Source organism: Hippopotamus amphibius, chromosome 14 (assembly GCF_030028045.1).
Source record: "Hippopotamus amphibius kiboko isolate mHipAmp2 chromosome 14, mHipAmp2.hap2, whole genome shotgun sequence".
In the NCBI taxonomy this organism is placed as follows: domain Eukaryota; kingdom Metazoa; phylum Chordata; class Mammalia; order Artiodactyla; family Hippopotamidae; genus Hippopotamus; species Hippopotamus amphibius.
This window is the reverse complement of record NC_080199.1, coordinates 42,816,429-42,836,869: the sequence shown is the minus strand read 5'-3', so window position 1 is coordinate 42,836,869 and position 20,441 is coordinate 42,816,429. Positions and strand designations below refer to the sequence as shown.

The window sequence follows — 20,441 nt, the reverse complement described above, 5'->3', positions numbered from 1 at the left end:
ACCCCTACCCATTATTTTCCGTTATAGTGTGGAAAATGTGAATTGCTATTTACAAAGTAATTTTATTTTTGGTAAGAACAAATTATCTATCAGATTAGCAAACCATTTTTTTATTTTTTATTTTTTATATTTTTTACTTTTAAACTGATGTTGAACCGTGGCATTAAGATAACTTTCACCTCTTTCAATAAAGACATTTTGTTGCATGCTATTTATTTGTTTAAATCATCTGTCATGCCTTAACAAAAACCTCCTAAGAATGTTCGAATTTGGATTTGTTTGCACGTGCAGCTGAGATCTTATTAACATTAGCTGTCACTCTGTTGGTTTGACCTAAGTGACAAGATGCTGGTACCTGCCAGGCACTGACCAACTATGATAACAGACAGTTAAACAGCAATAATTAGAGATTTATCCCTTAATTTCCCCCAACTAGCCTACCTGGAGAATGTTCTGTTACATCATGAAGGCACAACACATTAAATATTTTGTGGCTATGGTCTAACACTTGTGTTACAACAACATTATTGTATATGAGGATCAACACAAACTGCCATTTCAACAAAGTTGTAGACACACATTTGCCAAATTGAAACTATTTTTGAATAGTAATTTTTCTTCAATATATGCTAATTTAATATATTAGTTTTGCATGAGTGACAAGCACAGGATATTATATCACTTTCTGAAGGATAACACTTTCTCATTACTATCTCACTTAATGCTACTGAATAAGTGATTTTGCTTTTGCCTACTTTGAAAATAAGGATGTCAAGAAAATAGGTTCTGAATTTCCAAGCTTTTGCAGAAGTCCTTTTTATATAAAGTTTTCATTTTTTATCTTTATTTTTTATAGAATTCCAGCATCATAAGCTATCACAAAAGAAGTGAGATTCCAGAACCTTTTTTTTTAAACACAAGTATTTGAGATCTTTTGAACAATGTGTGTCAAGACAGACTACTAACGCAGAAACTTCACTTAAAGAACGAACAAAAATAACAACAAAGAGGCAAACAAAAAAAGGAAAGAAGCAACCATAAAACACAGAATTATGCTACAACATTTTTTAGGTGAACGATATAAGTACACAAAAGTTGTTAATAATAACTTGCTTCTATTTACAAATACTTTAACACTGATTGACTTACAAGTGTCCACTAACGTTGTTAACAGCACAATAGGTTTAATGCTTATCTTTTTAAGTTTCGTTTGAAGTATAATGTCAAATATAGCAGTCCCAGCACAGATCAATGACAAAAAGAGCACAGTTTTCTAACTGGATATGTTTGTCAGTCACTGTAATCCATGGAACTTTCTTACTCTCCAAATGCATATTCTATTGTTCATAGCAGCAGTCCAGGGTCAAAATAAAATGCAATTAAAAAAAAAAAAAGGATATTTGCACAATGGAGAGACCTCTGGAGAGTTTTAATCAATCATAGTAAACAAGATCACATGGCTAGTAGAACTATCTTCTCTCTTACGTGGTAAAACATTGTATCCTCCATGGTGCTAACACAAAGTTATGGATATCCCTGCTATAAGGGGCATAGCTGTAGAGATCTAGTGAATACATAAAGCTCTGACACACACGGTATTAGCATGTATATTTAGATTAAAGTTATTAGGTCCCATATACCCTTTTTTTAGAGCTGGTGCTCCTTAGGACTCTCAATAGCACCTCCTGCTTGCTTGTAAGACTTCAGATTTGCCAGAGGAATGTCTGTCACGTGGCTGCCATTGTTGAAATGGCCTTCGGTGGAGCCATACTGCTTGCGGTCATTGAACTGGTTCCTGTTGCTATCTTCTTTCCAGGCTCTGGTCAGGGTGTGCCCATTCACAAGCTTGTCCTTCTTGACCCATTCTTTCTGGGGTGCAAAGGTTGAGAGGGGTGATTTAGGGTGTTGATATGGACCCAAGCCCGGAGGCATCCAGCAATTATCAGAGTGACCCAAAACCAAGCACTCTTGAGTGCACATCTCTGTAGCCTCAGCTAATCCTCGGGGGCCCAGAGGCCCATCTGCAGAGGACAAGAGACAGAAAAAATAAGGAAAGGAAGTGGTTAGAGTTTTCACTTGAAATTATCTCCTTCGAGAAAAAGTGCATTAGTGATCTCATTTTTCTCATGAAATGTGTATTAAGTTAAGCAATTCAAAAACATGATTCCCCATCCTTTTAAGAATAACATAAGAGGAATAAAATTCCTTGTTTTGGAGGTAAGAATTATCTCTTTTCCTTAAGCCTTCATTTATGTCTAGAGATATACAGACAGATAGAAGAATAAATAGACAGACAGACATGGGTAAACACATATACCCATTATATATCATTTCTAATCAACTTTTTCAATGACATATGTATTATTACTGATTTATGTCCTGGTCCTCAACAAAAACTCATATTCATGATATAATGAAAAGTACAAAATTTTATGTACAATGTTGAAATATGTGTTAACATAACTATGAATACAAAAAAATATTACTTGAAATATATTAAAAATAAATATTGTAAATGATCATATAAAACTTTTTCCATATAAATGTGTGTTTTTAATACAAAATCCAATGAAAATAACTTTGCAACATTTAAAAAATTAAATTCTAATTTTAAAGAATATTTTAACTAAAGTATATTACTAAAAACACACCTGCTCAACTGCAAGCATTGTGAAATCCAAGTAAATAAAGACACTATTTGCATCCAAAGACAATATGTGGTTCCTTCCAAGCTTAACATATTTTCTTGATTTCTAAGTATGTTAAGTAACCCAAACTTCACTACAGTGAAAGTCTAGCTAAGTTGCAAATTAGGTCACATCGAGTCTAATATTCAAAGGGAAAAAAAGTCATCATAGATATTTCTCTTTTATTTTTTTACTAGCAGGCAATCTAAAACATTTTAACCATGATTTCAAAAGTAAACTCTTCTCTGATTATGTAAAGAGGTAATCAGTTCTTTAGTAAAGAACAACAAATGTCAAACAGTTAAGATAAAAGTATTTTGTTGTTGTTTTTTCCCCTTATTAAACAATCAAGTGATAAGTGATAGCTTGAAAATTAGGCATTGATTTTATGAATGAGGTTAAGTGGATAGGCAAGAATGCCTGAGGCATAAAGCATTTTCAAAATCAGAGAGTCATCAGAATAAAAATGTAGAAGAAAATGAAGAAAATATCGCTGCAAGTTTGCCTACTCAACAATTAAAAGAGCCAACAATTGGAATGCAGGTCTTTGCTAATATCCAAGTTAGCACTACTAATATTTCTAAGTGCCCAATAATTGTGGGAGTTTTAAATTAACATCTATTTGTCTTAATAATATTCTAGTTATTTCTTGCCTGTTAAAAAAAAATACCTGCTGAGATAGATGACAGTTGGTGGCAAATACCTGAGACCTCAACACACAGATATTAGAACGGACACTGGATATGAAATAAAAACATGTGCCTAAAATGTACTTTTACATACAAACTGAAATTTTAGTAATTTTTGAAATCTAAAATAACCTTAAAACCCCTTCCTATCTGACCCATAGTCCCATTCCCTCAAAAGCAAATTGTTTTATTTTTTCAAACATACATTCACTACTTTAAACTGCTTCTCTCACAAACCTCTAATGATTACTTACTTCCCAGGATATTTAATTTAAACTTCTCTATGAGCCTCTCTCTGTTCTCTGAATTTTGCCCACACTTAAAAGTTCAAAATAATTTTTCCCTTTTAGGTTCGTTTGGTGCGTTCAGTGAATCTGTATCCACAAAGCTAACACATTTTGCTCAAACAAATCCATACCCCTTACATCAGGATCACAGGCCTGGAAGATGCTTTTTGCCTGGCTTGTTTTCACTTAATTACTGACTCTTTCAAGGGGCAGCTTGCTTCCCATGTACCACAGAAAGCTTCCCTAACTTTGCCAATTTATGTCTTATATGCTCCTGGAAGATTTCCACAGATCTTTCCTTATTAATGAATAACAAATTTCCTAACTGAGCTCACGCAACTCTAACTGTAATGACATTTTTGTCTTTTGGGGTAGAGTCTGTACATTCACGAGTATACATTTTTAATTTTGTTTTCTCTCAACTAGATTTAAAATCCATTGGTGGAAAAAAATGACTTAGTCTTCTGATTCCTCACTGTGCTCAGCAAAGGTGATGATCTATGAACAATGTTAATAGTTTCTTTTTTAATAATTTTATTTACTTATTTATTTATTGGCTGCATTGGGTCTTTGTTGCTGCATGCGGGCTTTCTGTAGTTGGGGAGAGCGGGGGCTACTCTTTGTTGCAGTGCACAGGCTCTACGTGCACAGGCTTCAGTAGTTGTGGCGTGTGGGCTCTAGAGTGCAGGTTTAGTAGTTGTGGTACACAGGCTTAGTTGCTCTGCGGCATGTGGGATCTGCCTGGACCAGGGCTCTAACACATGTGCGCTGCATTGGCAGGCATATTCTTAACCACTGAGCCACCAGGGAAGTCCCTGAACAACGTTATGTGTTAATTAAAATTTTATGAGGTTTAAAATGTTCTGAGAAATTATTAAAGATATCCTCTGCTTAAAAGGCAGATCTTAAGTAATTAGAAGATGTTGATTTCACAAACCTCATACCAAAAGCTTAGTCAACAACAAATCTCTTTACCTTAACAATACTTTGTGAGAGTTAATAATTGAATCATTTAACCTGTTAAATATGTTCATTCCTTTATAGACATCAAGGGAGATAATCACCAATTTGATGTATAATATATATTGAGGCCTATCCTATAAACCAATCCTTAATTTTTATTTTTCCAGAATCATTGTTTTCCTTTTCCTGTTAATATCCCCAAAGGAAAAAAATAAATTATCAGCTGCCTTAGAAATATTAATAGCATCAGGTTTTTATTGAGTACATAAAAAGGGAGAAAATGCGAGATTATTTTTTAAAGTCTTATCCAATATACATTGCCATCTTATTAAATTAAGAATATTACCAAAGAACTGAGAATAGTATGTGTTTGTGTGAGTGTGTGTGTGTGTGTGCACGTGTGTGTGTCTATAAATATATGTGGACCCTAAGTCTTCAGCATTTAGTGACACATTTTAACAAATAGAGTACATTGTTTTTCAGAACTGATTAACATTTATTTATTCTATAAATATTTACTGAGTATGTACTATATGCTGCCACTGTGACAGGCACTGGGAATATAGCAGTGAACAAAGCAGATGTCAACACTATCCTCGTGGAGCTTTGGGACTATCCTGGGAAACAAATAATTGCCTTAAAAGCAGCAAACCAAGAGAGGAGAAAAGGGTGTCATTAGGAAAAAAGTAGGGTTTAGGGAGGCTTGTCTCTTTAAAAGGCAACAAAGGGACTTTGTTCCAAGTTATATCATTTCTACATGTTTCTGAAAGTTGTTACAGATAACTGACAATTTAAGACATTTACAGTTAAAATTTGTATATGTACTATACAAAATCTTTAACTTGCAAAAAATGTTTTTTTTCCATTAAATAATATTAATTGCTCTTTGAAAATTGTTCTTATGATTCATTCTTGTAAATAAATTTGAAGGCTTTTGATAAAATCTATAAATAGATTTGCAGAAGTTTTGTAGATTCTTAGGTCAGTCTTTTAGGAAGCTAACGGTTACATAAAATTTAAAGATCCACCAAAAAGTGGGACGCAATGCAAGGATGACACTTGCATGAGAGCCAGTTTTTGTTACTTATAGCCCTAAAGAAAGAAGGCCACCAGGCAGGGCCACACAGAGGGTTGTACCAGGAACAGGGTAGCTGGAGTTGTAGGGGGCAGTTTATGTATGGCCAAGAACGGTGGAGGTAGCTAGGTTTCCAGGGCCCTCTGTGGATTGACCGATTTGAATAATTTCTCAGGATCTAGGGCACAGAGGCAGTCTCAAGATATCTGGCATCTGACCTTGGGCAACTAGGGTGGGTGCATAGTGACCTGGAAGTGTGAGAGCTCTACAAGGGAAGTGGTGGGATGTGGATTTATTCAAGAAAGGAAACTGACCAGCTTGTAGCCAGGGCCACAGAATGGGGTCAAGACAGCATCAAAGAAAGAAAGAAAGAAAGAAAGAAAGAGAGAGAGAGAAACAAAGAAAGAAACAAAGAAAGAAAGAAAGAAAAAGAAAAAATATATATTAAACTACATTAAAACAATTTGCTTATGTAATTGAGCTGCACTGTTGGAAAATTTACTTTGTTTATCCTCTGGCGAGTTTTTTTTGGCACATGGCATTAAATAGGGAAATTTTTACTCTTTTTATTTGGACCTATATATAATTTCCAGTGGTTGCCCTGAAACACACACACAATATGAGTTTTATTTTGGGAAATAACAGTGCTTCAAAGTTTTCTTCCATAAAGTCTGTGTCATGAATTGGTAGAAAGAAAAAAGAAACATTTTTATTATGAATTATTAAAGGGAACACAGTCATTCTACTCGTTCCCTGAAAGTCCTGGTCCTTTAAAAGTTTATAATCTGGAGCATCTTAAACACTGAATAGTTTCCAGTTAGTTTTTCTCATTTTTACAACTTACTGAATTGTTTTACACTTTTAAAAAGGAGAAAAACATTCTTTATAAAGCATTGATATTTAATATTGTTATTTTTCCAAATATATTTGAAAATAATTCGTGATTCTCCATCAAATATATGTCATTTAAAATATCAAGAATTTTTTGCTAATACTGCAAAAGTTATATGCACTGAAATAGTATCCTTTATCTTTGACATATAATTATTTTTAATGTTATCACTATAAGGAATTGTCTTAATTGATGAATAATTATATTCATTTTCATAATTCCCTCGACAAGTGTTTATTGACTATTATTATTATGTGTATCAGACATGTGAGATTCTTAATAAATTTTGAGATTTTGTGTGTGAATGTGTGTGTGCATGGTGTGTGTATGCACTTATGTTTCCCTGTTTCTCCAATTTTTTCATAAATTCTGATGTCCTATTTATGTTACATCATACAATATCTATTTAGAATCAGGATCAGGATTGAAAACTGCTTATAAATACTTTCTATCATTTCAGCACTATACCAATTTGTTTCCTTTTTCTTTAAAAAAGTACTTAAAATCCCCCATCATGATTTATTTAACACTGAAATATTTATTGATTTTTTTAAAAAGAAACCTAAATTATTTGTCCCCTTTCACAATCTGCAATCTACGAGTTTGGTTATCTTTCTTCATTTTTGAATGTATAAAGACACACGTGCTGATAAAACTGTCCAAGCCATCTGTCTCTGCATTTAAATGTTGAAAGCAAAAACAAAAGCAAATAAAAAGCTTCTTGAAAGTCATCTCAGTTAATGCTTATATCAGATCTCAACATGTTTGCCTCTCCATCTTTGCCCAATTCACCTTCCTGCTCAAAACCAAACAAAATACTTTTCATATGATTTAGGCATCAACAGCTGTCATAGAGCTGCTTGAATTGCTGACTTTTAAAGATGCAGGTTTAAAATGTGAGACTATCCAATTTAATGGATCTCCAGCTATACTTAAATGGTAGGATACTTGAATGAGCTTTGAACTCATTTTAATATACCGGGAAGCAGAACTGTTACTTCACTGATTAACTCACTGCTGTAATTAACAAGTACCTTCTGGTCTGTTGTCCACCTGCTTTTCAACCTGATTATTTGAAACCCTTTAATTCCAAAGATCGAAACTGATAAACTGATAATTTTTTCAAAAATCATGAGACCTTTCATATTTCTGGCTAGGTTTCATACTGTATGACAGTTTGGACTTTAATATGAATATATTTTCCTTAGAATTTTTACTATTGGGTAAAATAAAACTAAACAGACTGCCAAAACTAAATTGCAAAATAGATAAGTCATTTTTATATCATTTTGTTTCAGATTCATCACATCTCACTCAATTTTTGTCTCATTCAATTTTTATTATAGAAAAATACCTCTTCCATGCAAAACCAATCTGATTGTCATGATATAATGGCCTTTTTGCGGTAAAAGCATGTATCATCATTTTTATGCAAGACATTTGTTAAGTTCCAGTTTTGCTGTATGTTCCTCAGAAGAGGTACCTTAAAAGGTAGCATGAGTGTAGAATGCAAAGAGTTGAAGAGTTGTGCATCACTAAACATCTTAAAGTAAAAGATGCATCCACTGGTTTGGATTTGCTGAAGCAGTTTGCCTAATCTCTAGGCACAGTGACAAAATTTCTTTACTAGTTTTAAAGAAATTTCTGTCTTTAAGTAAGCTTTTATCCTATAATTTTGCTTTGCACTGCTATAAATTTACTTAGAAAAATCTTAATTATTATACTTGCTCCTTTTCTTACTCAAATCTTCCTATAAAAAATTTCAGGGAAACAAATATTCTCACCCACTACACTTTTAGATAATTTTAGTATCTCTAGGAGACCAATACCAAAAAATTAGTATTTTTACTGGCTCATTTTCACCCTCAGTATATTTCTATTCTTTTTAATTTTTTGTGAGACAAGATGTAGCAGCATAAAAAATTTCTTGTCATTTTTGTGGATTACCCTAAGTGGATATCTGCAGGGACCTGAAAGAATGTCAAGTAAAGTCACTTGATAGGACCCCCTACTATCTCCACACACTACATTTATTGATCAGTTGCAGATTCAAATCAAATCAATTAATTTGCTTCCAATCTAAAATGGTAAAAGTTAATTAAGAACATAAAAGTTGACATAAAAACAGAGGAAAATGTTCAGCATTGCTCACATTCCCATTTGATACATGATCTCTACTTTGGATCACATTATCTTATGTCCAATTGATATTTTTTAATATCAGTGTCACACAGGAATAAATAGTAGTTAATACTCTGCTCAGAAAAACAATCAAGGGGTACAAATTTCATTGCCATTTAAACTCACATTTGTATATAAAATAGTACAGCATAGTTATGTGGACAGTCTAAATCCAAAAATTGATCTGGCAAACTTGAGTATACCTATGGGAAAAACATTTTTCATTCACTCACTGAATAATTTTTGTTTGATCTCATGTTAGGTTCCAGAGATTCTCGCGTAGAATATCTAAGATCAAAACTAGTCCAGAAACCTCAGGTTATATGATATCATAGCTCAGGCAAAGAGAAATAGATTTGAGGGCCAGTAAAACAATGAATTAGCATGAACTTTGTGAAAGTCATTTTAGATTCCCTGTCTTCTAGTATCTCATCTAAAAATGAGAGTAAAAGACTAAATTTTGATGCTTGACCTCTACAAATCTCTTATTCCTTTATTAAACATCACTATGGTTTGTCATAGATAATCAAATTTTCAGTGTTATTTTCATTTTACTAATGAGAAGTCCAAGATAAGGCAAAGAAATTATAAACCAATTGTTCCCGTAGATTAGTCCATTACTTAGGTGTTGAAATGTGAAAGTATGATTGGAACAAGTATTTATATTTTTCAATCTAAGTAAAAACCTTAATCAAAGTTTTCACTTATAGCTCAAATTTAAACCCAACATTGTGAACCCATCTACAGTCACCTTGAAAAACAAATGCAGAAATCCCACACCAGCAGGATTTGACAGAACCTTTGGTTAACAAGTAAACAAGGATTAAATGTTTTACACGTTCCTCATACAGATTTTTTTCCTTGGTCACAGATGAAAAGTCAACATTTGCAGATGGAGACAGTCCAAATGCAATAACACATGGCCAGCCCGAGCAGCAGATTCTCTGCCGGAGAGGATATTGCTATTTGGACAGACTTTATAGCTCACAAAGAATGGAGAGCACCTCTTATAAATCTTTAGTTTTCTTCAGCATGGCATGAATATCAGCTCCCATTTTTCTCATCTGCTAAAGCTAATTGCTGAAAAGAAAATATCTTTGATAATTTGATTTGTTCACCACTCACATTTGACGTTGCAATCAATGAAATGACAGTAGTCTAATGTTATTGATTAAATTAACTCTCAAATTTTGACCAAATTGCTTGGTATGAAACAGCTTATTTACATTATTGCAGACCATATTTACTTTCTTTGATAGTTTGCTATTTTACTTATATTTGATGCCTTTCATTTTAAAAAGTTATTCATATACTGATATTTCCTGAATTACTCTCCACTGCTCACAATTTGCATAGTTTTTAAAAAAACTATACTAAATCTTATGTGATGTACAAGTTTTTAGGGGTAAATCTAAGGTATTAAGAAATGAAATAAATATTTACAGATGAATTTCAGGTTGAGATTCAAGTTTAAAAAAACCCAGCAATTTATATAATCTCTCTCCCCTAAAAAAGACAGTATGGTACTGGCACAAAAACAGAAATATAGATCAATGGAACAGGATAGAAAGCCCAGAGATAAACTATGGTCAACTAATCTATGACAAAGGAGGCAAGGATATACATTGGAGAAAAGGCAGCCTCTTCAATAAGTGGTGCTGGGAAAACTGGACAGCTACATGTAAAAGAATGAGATTAGAATACTCCCTAACACCATACGCAAAAGTAAATTCCAAATGGATTAAAGACCTAAATGTAAGGCCAGACACTATAAAACTCCTAGAGGAAAACATAGGAAGAACACTCTTCGACATAAATAACAGCAAGATCTTTTTTGATCCACCCCCTAGAGTAATGGAAATAGAAACAAAAATAAATAAGTGGGACCTAATGAAACTTCAAAGCTTCTGCACAGCAAAGGAAACTATAAGCAAGACGAAAAGACAACTCTTAGAATGGGAGAAAATATTTGCAAATGAATCAACAGACAAAGGACTAATCTCCAAAATATATAAACAGTTCATCCAGCTCAGTATCAAAAAGCAAGAAACCCAATCAAAAAATGGGCAGAAGACCTAAATAGGCATTTCTCCAAAGAAGACATACAGATGGCCAAGAGGCCCATGAAAAGCTGCTCCACATCACTAATTATTAGAGAAATGCAAATCAAAATGACAATGAGGTATCACCTCACACCTGTCAGAATGAGCATCATCAGAAAATCTACAAACAGTAAATGTTGTAGAGGATGTGGAGAAAAGGGAACGCTCTTGCACTGTAGGTGGGACTGTAAATTGATACAGCCACTGTGGAGAATAGTATGGAGGTTCCTTGCAAAACTAAAAGTACAGTTACCATGTGACCCAGCAATCCCACTGCTGGGCATATACCCAGAGAAAACCATAATTCAAAAAGACACATGCACTCCTTTGTTCATTGCAGCACTATTTACAATAGGCAGGACGTGGAAGCAACCTAAGTGTCCATCAAAAGATCAATGGATAAAGAAGATGTGGTACATATATACAATGGAATATTACTCAGCTGTAAAAAGCAATGAAACTGGGACATTTGTAGAGACATGGATGGACCTAGAGACTGTCATACAGAGTGAAGTGAGTCAGAAAGAGAAAAACAAATATCGTATATTAACACACATATGCAGACTATAGATAAATGGTACAAGTAAACCTGTTTGTAAGGAGGAAACAGAGACACAGATGTAGAGAACAAACATATGGACACCAAGTGGGGAAAGCGGGGAGGAATTGGGGGGGAATGAATTTAGAGATTGGGATAACAAATTGTACACTCTAAATATATGCAATTTATTGTATGTTAACTGTATCTCAATAAAAGTTCTGAAAAAAAAAAAAAACAAACAAACAAACAAAAACTCTTAGGTGCTTGTCAGAAACCGGACCAGTAGTACACAATACTATGAAGTAATTTGTCTTTATACACTTTCCACTGTTTACCAGATTTCTAGTATATTTAATTAGAACGGAAAAAAAAACTGGTAAAGTTCATTTTTATTTGCCCAGTTCTCTGATAATTTTTACCTGGGACACTTGTAACTGCAGCTTTGTTCCTCCCTGAGTCTCTGGGCTAGAGATTCTACTTCTCATGGTCTCCAGAAGGCATAGTGACTTGTCACTGGTTATTTTAAGCACTGGGAAATTTGGGGAAAACATTTTGCTAAGTTGTTAAATATTAAAAGACTTCATAAATTATATATTTTAAAAGATGTCTGAAAGATTCTTTTTTAAATGGAGTAAGTCATAAATTATAATGCATGTGATCCGTAGGGGTATGTGTTTACACATAGATATTACAATAACTTTGAATTAATAGAGTATAGATCAGTTTCTCAAATGTTAATGTACATATGAACCACCTGGGGAAATTGTTAAAATGCAGAATCTGATTCAGTAAATCTGGGGCCCTGAGTTCCTTCATTTCTAATGATATCTCAAATGCTGCTGGCTGCATTTCAAGGCCCTTTCTTAGAGATACAGCACACTGAGTACTCACCTAACTCCACTGGGTGTTTCCCCAGTGTTCTACACACTTAAAGTTCTCAAACTTGTACATAAATCAGAGTTAGGTGGAGGGCTTATCACATAAAGTGCATGACCACATCCAGGAATTCTGCTTCTGTAGGTTCAAGGTGGAGCCCAAGAATTTTCAATTCTAAGTTCCCTGGTGCTGTCACACTTTCCTGATTACTACAGTCTATCACTAGCCTCTCTATTTCAGTTTCATTTGATGACACAACTTTTTCCAGACCCGTAAATGTTGGACTGCTCAGTGCTATTTACACCTGTTCTAGGTGAAGTTATATAATTATGCAGCCTTATAAATCATATATATGCTAGCAAGTCCCCAATTTACACTTTCAGCCCCACCGCATTCTCCTGTGGCGACATCAGCATAACTGACTCCTGTCTCCTCAGCATCCTTTGTATTTCTAATAGGCATTTCCAACTAATGTAATTCTTAGTGTTTCTTTCAAACATGCTACTCTTCCTGATCTCACCATTCTTGTATATAGCACACTGATCACCTGCTTGCTCAGTTCAGAAAGAAAAACAAAGGAGTCAGCCGTGGCACCTGTTATGCAGAAATCTAAAATTCTCCAACCTAATTCCTAGACTAGAAACATGATAACACACAAGTGGTTATGTTTAATTATATGGCTGCTATGGGCCGAAGGTTTCTGTCCTGTCTAATTTATTTGTTGAAATCCTAACACCCAGTGTAATGATATTTGAAGGTGGGACCTTTGGTACATGATTAGGTTAAAATAAAGTCATGAGGGTGAAGTCCTCACAATGGGATTATTGCCCTTATAAGACGAGACCAGAGAACTAGCTCTTTTACTCTCTCTCTCTGCCAGGTACAGCAAGGAGGGGCTGTCTGCAAACTAGGAAGGGGGATTTGCCAGGCACTACTTTTATCTGTACCTTGATCTTGGTCCTGCCAGCCTTCCAAAGTGTGAGAAATAAATGTTCCTTGTTTAAGCCAGTCTATGATATTCTGTTATAGCAGTTTGTACTGACTAAAAGAATGGCAAAAGGAGTTTTGCAGATATAACAAGGACACTTATCAACTAATAAAGTTGATTTTTAGTTAATAAACTAAACTATAAACTGTATTGGGGCCTAATATAATCATGTGAGTTCTTGAAAATCAGGGAGTTTTATCTACCTATTAGCAGAAAGAAGCTCAGATTCAAAGCACAAGAATGACTCAATATGCCTTTGGTGTCTTTGAAAATGGAAAAGACCACATGGAAAGGATCTGAGAGCAGCCTCTAATTGCTGAGAGCAACCCCAGCTGGGCAGCCAGCAGGACAAGAGGTATCTCAGTCCTACAACCATAAGAACAGGATTCTGCCAACAATCTGTGTGAGCCAGAAAATCGATTCTTCCTCAGAGCCTCCAGAGAAGAGTCCAATTCAGCTTATAACTTGATTTTGGCCTTGTGAGAGGCCAAAATAATGGCAAGCCACCTTGGACTCCTGAGATAATAAATGGTAGAAACTGAGACAATAAATTTGTGCTGCTGTAACTTGCTAAGTTGTGGTAATTTGTAACTCATAAATAAAAAAAAAAATATGTCTGTATTTTACTCAAGATACACAGTCAATCAGCAAATTCTTTACTCTCAATCTCCCTCCTTGAAAACCCACCACCTCAAGCCACTATTATTTCCTAGAGGGACTCCCTTCTGTCACTCTGTAACATTCTATGCTCTAGTCCCCAGCTAGAGGCATGCATATATAGTTATAAGTAAATAGATAATATGGTCATATTAGTTTCCTATTGCTGCCATAACAAATTACCACAAACTTAGTGACTTAAAAGAACCTTCTCTTACAGTTTTGGAGGTCAGAAGTCTGAAATTCAATTTCACTGAGCTAAAGTCAAGGTGTTAGCCAGGTTGCTTCATCCTGGAAACTCTAAGGGGAAATTCCATCCCCTTCCTTTCTTCAGCTTCTAGAGGCTGTCTGTGTTTCTTGGTTTCTGGGTCCTTCTCCATGTTCAAAGCACATGCTATTACATCACCTCCTCTAACTCCTCCTGCATGCCTCTTTTAAGGATCATTGTGATTACACTGTGCCTAGGTAGATAATCCAGGATAATCACATCTCAAAATCCTTAATTTAACCACATCTTCAAAGTCCTTTTTGTTATGTAAGATAATATAACACATAACACAGTACATGTATGGGGACAAGGATATGGACATATTTAGGGGCTATTCAGCCTAACACAGTATTTAAAGCAGAACGCCTTACTCCTCTACTTCCAAGGACATCAGAGTAAAAGCAACACTCCTTTGCATGGCCCAGAGTCCCACACAGTCTGGCTCCTGCCCAGCTCCCTGATGTCACGTCCACACCCCCCATGCCACTTTCTCTGCTCAGGCTCACCTTACTCCCTCCGCTCAGCTACACTGATTTTCTTGCTTTGACTCAAAAGCCTTAAGATTAATGAGGTCTCGGGGCCTTCAGATCTGCTATTGTTTGTGCCTAGACTATTCTTCTCATTGGCCTCACTTTAGATGTTCACTCAAATTCGATTCTTCATAGAGGTACTTTCTCATCACCTTATAAAAATAATATCCTTTACTCATTCACTCTCTCTTCCCTTACCCAGCTGCATTTTTCTGGATAGCACTGATTACTATCTGTCACAATGTATTTATTTGTTCACAATGTAGCTCTTAACACTAGAATGTAAGTACTGCAAAGCCAGGTAATTTGCTTTTAGGTAACTGCATCCTCAACACCTGTTTACCATGGCCTGGCATACTGTAGATAATTACTAGATAGGTTTTGAAAGGAAAGAATACATGAAATTTGTTCTGAACCCCAAATCAGTGTGCTCACATAAAAACTGTATGTAAAACATTATGTGACAGGTCATTTACAATCAGAAAATAGTTAAAAATGAAATAGATTTACCTTTACATAAGAAACATTGCTAAGAGTTTACAGCATAAAATTTTACCAAGATGATATGTGGAATGTCTAAATGGTATTAGTAAATGCAAAATAGCTGCATTCAAAAGTACTTACATGCTACCTTACTTTGGATCGAAGCAAGTGGAATGCCCCAAAGTGAAGCATAATTAGGTTGCTTCCTATATCCCACTGAACTCCTTAATCATGCCAGAAAGTTCATAATTCCTCTCACTAACGGAGCTCTTTAGATGTTTTCAGAAGTCCAGATTCACAGGGTACACAACAAAACAATTCTCAAAAGCCTGAAGGTACCAAAGTAATTATTAGCATTTTTTTCTGAAGCAGAGCTCCAATGAAATGCAGGTAAGTATGCAGGATTTAGCCCTTTGGTACAAGTATGTTCAGGTCAATGGGAGGGTACTTAGAAAAAAATTAATTTGATTAGGGGCTGTGTTAAAAACCTAAAAGTAGTTTAGAATCCATAAAAATATTGGCTTACAACCATTAAGGGATGAAATTACTTTTCACAAATTTTAGGGTAAAGCGTGATTTTAAAAAGAAGCTAATATGCCACATTAGATAACAAGTAGAATACCATGGTGAAATTCATTGCTTAAATTTAGTTGTACATAAAGAAAAACTACTCTAAAAATGAGAAGCATAATGTTATATTTTGAAAGAATTTCCTAAGGGGACTGTTGAAAATGCCATTACTTCATTATTGAAAATGGCTTGTATAATGGAGTATTGTGGGGAGAAATCTCGCTTTCTCAGGGTAATGCATAGGATTACCCATTTCAGTCTAAATGTATGTTTATCTCTGAATGCACATTGCAAATCCAGGGAAATTACTTCATTAATATAGGTCCCTGAAAGATAGATTTCTCTCTTAAAATAATAAGTATTACATGTGAATTTTATAACATCTATATAAATTTGGCTGAGATTTCCTGCAGTATTATCTGCTCTGCCTATTGCCAATTAGAGACTATAATTTTCTGAGGATAGAAGACAAGTTACATTTCTTTTAGTATTTCACTCTTTCATTGATAGTTGACCATAAGTCCCAACTATTCAATGCATATAATACTGCCATATTTATCATCAAAGAATGTTGCCATTATAATTTTATGAGATATGAATTATTTATCATTTTCTGAAACAGAACAATTTTGTTGCAACATCAATGCACTTTCACATTTAATGAAAAATATTTAAAATTTTCTCAAGATTAAGCTGATGGTTACATGCAAAATTTTAGGAAAACTTGTACTACTCTCAGAATAAAGCTTCTTAGTGAATGTAAGGAAATAAAATAAGGGAGAAGTACTATCACTAATTCTGTATCCGGGAGAAAAATTGGCAGCAAGCAAAATCTGATCTTGTCCTCTGAGGGGCTTTCTTTGTTTTCCACTGAGTTATTTCAATAACTTCTTTGGAGGAGTTATGGCTAATCACACTTGCTTCCTATCTAGATCTGCTGTCCCTTTGCAATTAAATGTTTTTATTATCTTCCAATCTGTCTCATCAAAATGACCTGTCTCCTGGGCATAATTGGTGGTTGGCTGCTCTGATAAGCTCATTAATCTTACAATGGTATTGACCAAAATGCTAATTGTTATCCTTTGGAATATCTACATTTCAGTAAGAGCCTTATAGAGTCTCTTCAATCCATACATATGAATGCTTGTAGCATAATGGCAGAAAAATGTGATTTTGAGATAAAGAAGGCTTTGAGGCATCCACCAAATCACAATGTGAGTGAGTGCCTCCCCATGAGCTGGCATAGCTTGGGCACCTTTCAGTTCTGGCATGAAAGGGATGGCATTCAAAATGGTTAATTGAAAAGAATTTAATAAAGGGACTCTGTGGAGTGTGCATTGAGAAAGTGAACTAAAAAGGAATAGTGATGGAGGCAAGGACCTGAAACAGCAGGAAAATATTACCATCCCTAGGCCTGAATAGGTAAGGAAAGGAGTGGGTGCAATGTGCCTGGAATCTAGAAAGAACTGTGAAAGATTTGAAGAATTATTCCGGAAACCAAAAAGCAAACAAGCAAGATAACTTGAATATATAAGAGCAAATGTGGGAGAGTTTTTTGTTTTTGTAAATCACTAGATATAAAACCAATAAATATCCTTTGAGATAAACTTCCAAGTGGAATTCAAACTTTAAAGTCCTAACTGGTGAAAACAATTTCAAAATCCTTTATGGTCATCTACAACTAAACCAGACAACTGTGATCAGTTTGGCTTGGAAACTATACTTTCTAATAACTTTCTAACATGATATGTAATGCAATCATTAAGGTAATAACTCAGAATAAATATTAATTAAAAACTCAGAGCAGTCTTGTGAGTTAATGAAAAGAGAGCTAGTAAGAAAGAATGGAATATTCCATAGCCTTTTTAATATTTCGGTAAAAATTCTTGAAATGCTGCTCTTTATATACTCACCAAGCACCACACTCTGTATACATGGATCATTACAAAGTAACTAACCTAGTATATCTTCATTGGAAGGATAAATTATTAGTAAATTTATAAATCACTTATCTGTGTCTTTTCAACTTTATGCAGTAAATGTATGGTTAAAGCACTTGATTCCTGTTTTGAGTTCTTGAGTTGGCCTCTGTGCCTCAGTCTACCACATCAATAAAAATCACAAGACAGCTGGCCCTTGCCAAATATTATCAATACTGCTTAGGATGTCAGTTTGTTTCTCTCTAATAGAAGTGAACTGCACAGCGAACCTTTACTTTTTAATCTGGATGACAGTCAAAGGTTTTGAGATCTGTGAACCTTTGGCAAGATTTATAAACTTAAGTTGTCATCTAAAACAACTGGTATGGCTTTGTTTCAAAATTAGTCACTAAAAGTATTTTTCATCTGGCTGAAATACCCTGGAATGTACTCCCTGTCAGCATGGAATGTAAACAGAGCTCCAGCAAACAGCGTAGTTTACAACCATGTTATTGCTAATAAATTACCTGGAGTTACTACATGGGGAACATCTATGTACATGTATCCATCTATCTATCCATAAGTGTGCTCTCTTAGTCACAGTTACCAAGTTGACAGTTGCATTATTTTAGTTAATATAACTATATCATGTAGGTCTTAATTATATTCTCCAAGCCTCTTTTTACTGAAAGATGACATAGATGAAAGTAGATGTTATTGGATTAAATAGAGGATTTAAGATCATGGAGATCTGAGCATCCTTCATTTAAGCAATGCTGTTGAACCAATTTCTTCCCCTTTCAGAGTATTTTTTATTAAATCAAAAGCATTGCTTCTTGGTAATTACTCTTACAGCCCTTAAAATGTATTCTCTTCTCGGTTGAATATGCTACAAACACTTTATGCAGAGCTTAAGTCATATACCTGGCATTGCTACGTGATCATGCCTGATTGGCTCCTGAAGTGAGCTATAAATATACACCAGTGATTACAAACTGCTCTTCAAATTCTTTGACATAAAGTTGAAGAAAGCCAAAACTGTGAACTAGAAGACATACAAGGATTTTCCTCAGATGCAGGGTGTTAATTTGTCATTAGATTTTTCTGCTCCTGATAACGATTCAGTGATTTAAAAAAAAAAATCTGCTTGTTTGCAAAGGGTGAGAGGTTGATATTGTAATTAATTCTAGAAAGAGAACTAGAAATGACAACTATGAAATATATTTTCCTTATATAAAGAACTAGTTCTGAGATTGGTATCCAGGTGCGTGATCATGGATGAAGGTTGACATGACTGTCCATGTGTTCATATTCATATAAACTATTGTTAGTTAATGGTCATCACTACTATTTTAGGAGCTAATACTGTTTGAAAGTGAGTTGTCTGTCTGGCTGCCTATCTCAGAGCGCTTTGCATCCCTAGGGTGGTCAGGTCAATATATAAAATTCAAGGCTGTTTTCATTTGTTTGTTTAATTAAAGTTGTCACTATAGATGAACAGGTTGTATTTGTAAATGTATAGAGCATTTTTTTTTTAACTTGTTCTCCCAAATTACTGCCTGACAAGATAAGCAATTTCTATGTGTTTTCGGAACTCTTCTAAGACTTGAAATTACTATTTAGTGTGTTTTTTTTTTTTTTTTCTTCTAGGCTGCTTCAAGTTTCTTCACTGCAGCTCACTGTGATTCACTATTCTTTCTTGTTATTCTTTCCTTGTTTCCTCACTAGCTCACAATGTCTTTTCTTCCTAGCTACAGCACCAGTGGACTAGAAATGTGCCAGGTATATAATGTTACTGCCTCATCAACTATTATTAAGTCTAAATCATAAGGAAAACTGATAAAGTGGGTCAAATTACATTAACAAGGTCATATACTGTATTTTAGGGAGCATGGATGATGTGAATATTATTGTTATTTGGAATTGATATTAAATTGGTGTCACATTATCTTTGCTGTTTTCCTGAAACTCATGCTGATTTTTTTTTCTTTCAAAGAGAATACATTCCTTGGCCATAGTTTTCAAGTACCTAACAAAATGTACCAAATCCATGGAGAGAAGCCAAGTCATTCCATTCTCTCTGGTTATCTCAATGACAGATGTAAATTAACCTGTGATCATTTTGGCTGGGAAGACTAGTACTGATTGTGAAAATGACTGCAACTCAGTTTCTCACATATAGACACTGCCCGAGTATTTAAAGGCATGAATCGAAACTCTGACACAGTTGAGTTCAACTTGAGTGGCAGCACTTAGTGAGGTTAGGGACTGGAAAACAGGCTGGATTTGAGGTAAGCTGGCAGTTTATCCCTATTTATGATTTACCACTTTGTACCAACACATCTTTTTTCTAGCCATCTGCTTCCTTCATAGCACTAGAGAACAAGGCACAGGGTCACATTTCTGTGTTTATTTAACAGCAGACTTGTTGGTGACTGCAGGGGTACAGTCTTTATGAATTCAAGAACTTGTATTTTCAGTTAGGAAAGTGTGCTATATGAACATTGGAAAGGATGCACTTTAGTAACCCATAACGAAGTTTTCTGAAGTAGATCCAATGATTTCATACTTAGTACTTAGTGGACATTTAAATTTCATTTGCATATGCACATATGTTCATTCTTAGTTTGGCTAACCAAACTGGATGTATGAAAAAACCCTATATATTTCATGTTCAAATGGATTATACAATCTATGAGTTCATAAAGCTCCCTGGCTCTTTTCTTTTTTTAA

The 20,441-nt window shown here is 34.7% G+C and overlaps 1 protein-coding gene across 2 annotated transcripts in view; it reads right to left on the bottom strand.

Annotated features, from left to right (window-relative positions):
* Positions 1–1,368: 1,368 nt before the first annotated feature.
* Positions 1,369–20,441, bottom strand: part of PCDH9 (protocadherin 9) — a 914,618-nt gene continuing 895,545 nt past the window's right edge. For both annotated transcript variants that reach the window (XM_057707596.1, XM_057707597.1), the window contains exon 5: positions 1,369–2,021. In XM_057707596.1, the coding sequence (XP_057563579.1) occupies positions 1,648–2,021 (374 nt within the window). In that variant the 3' untranslated portion in view covers positions 1,369–1,647. The remainder of the gene's footprint in view (positions 2,022–20,441) is intronic.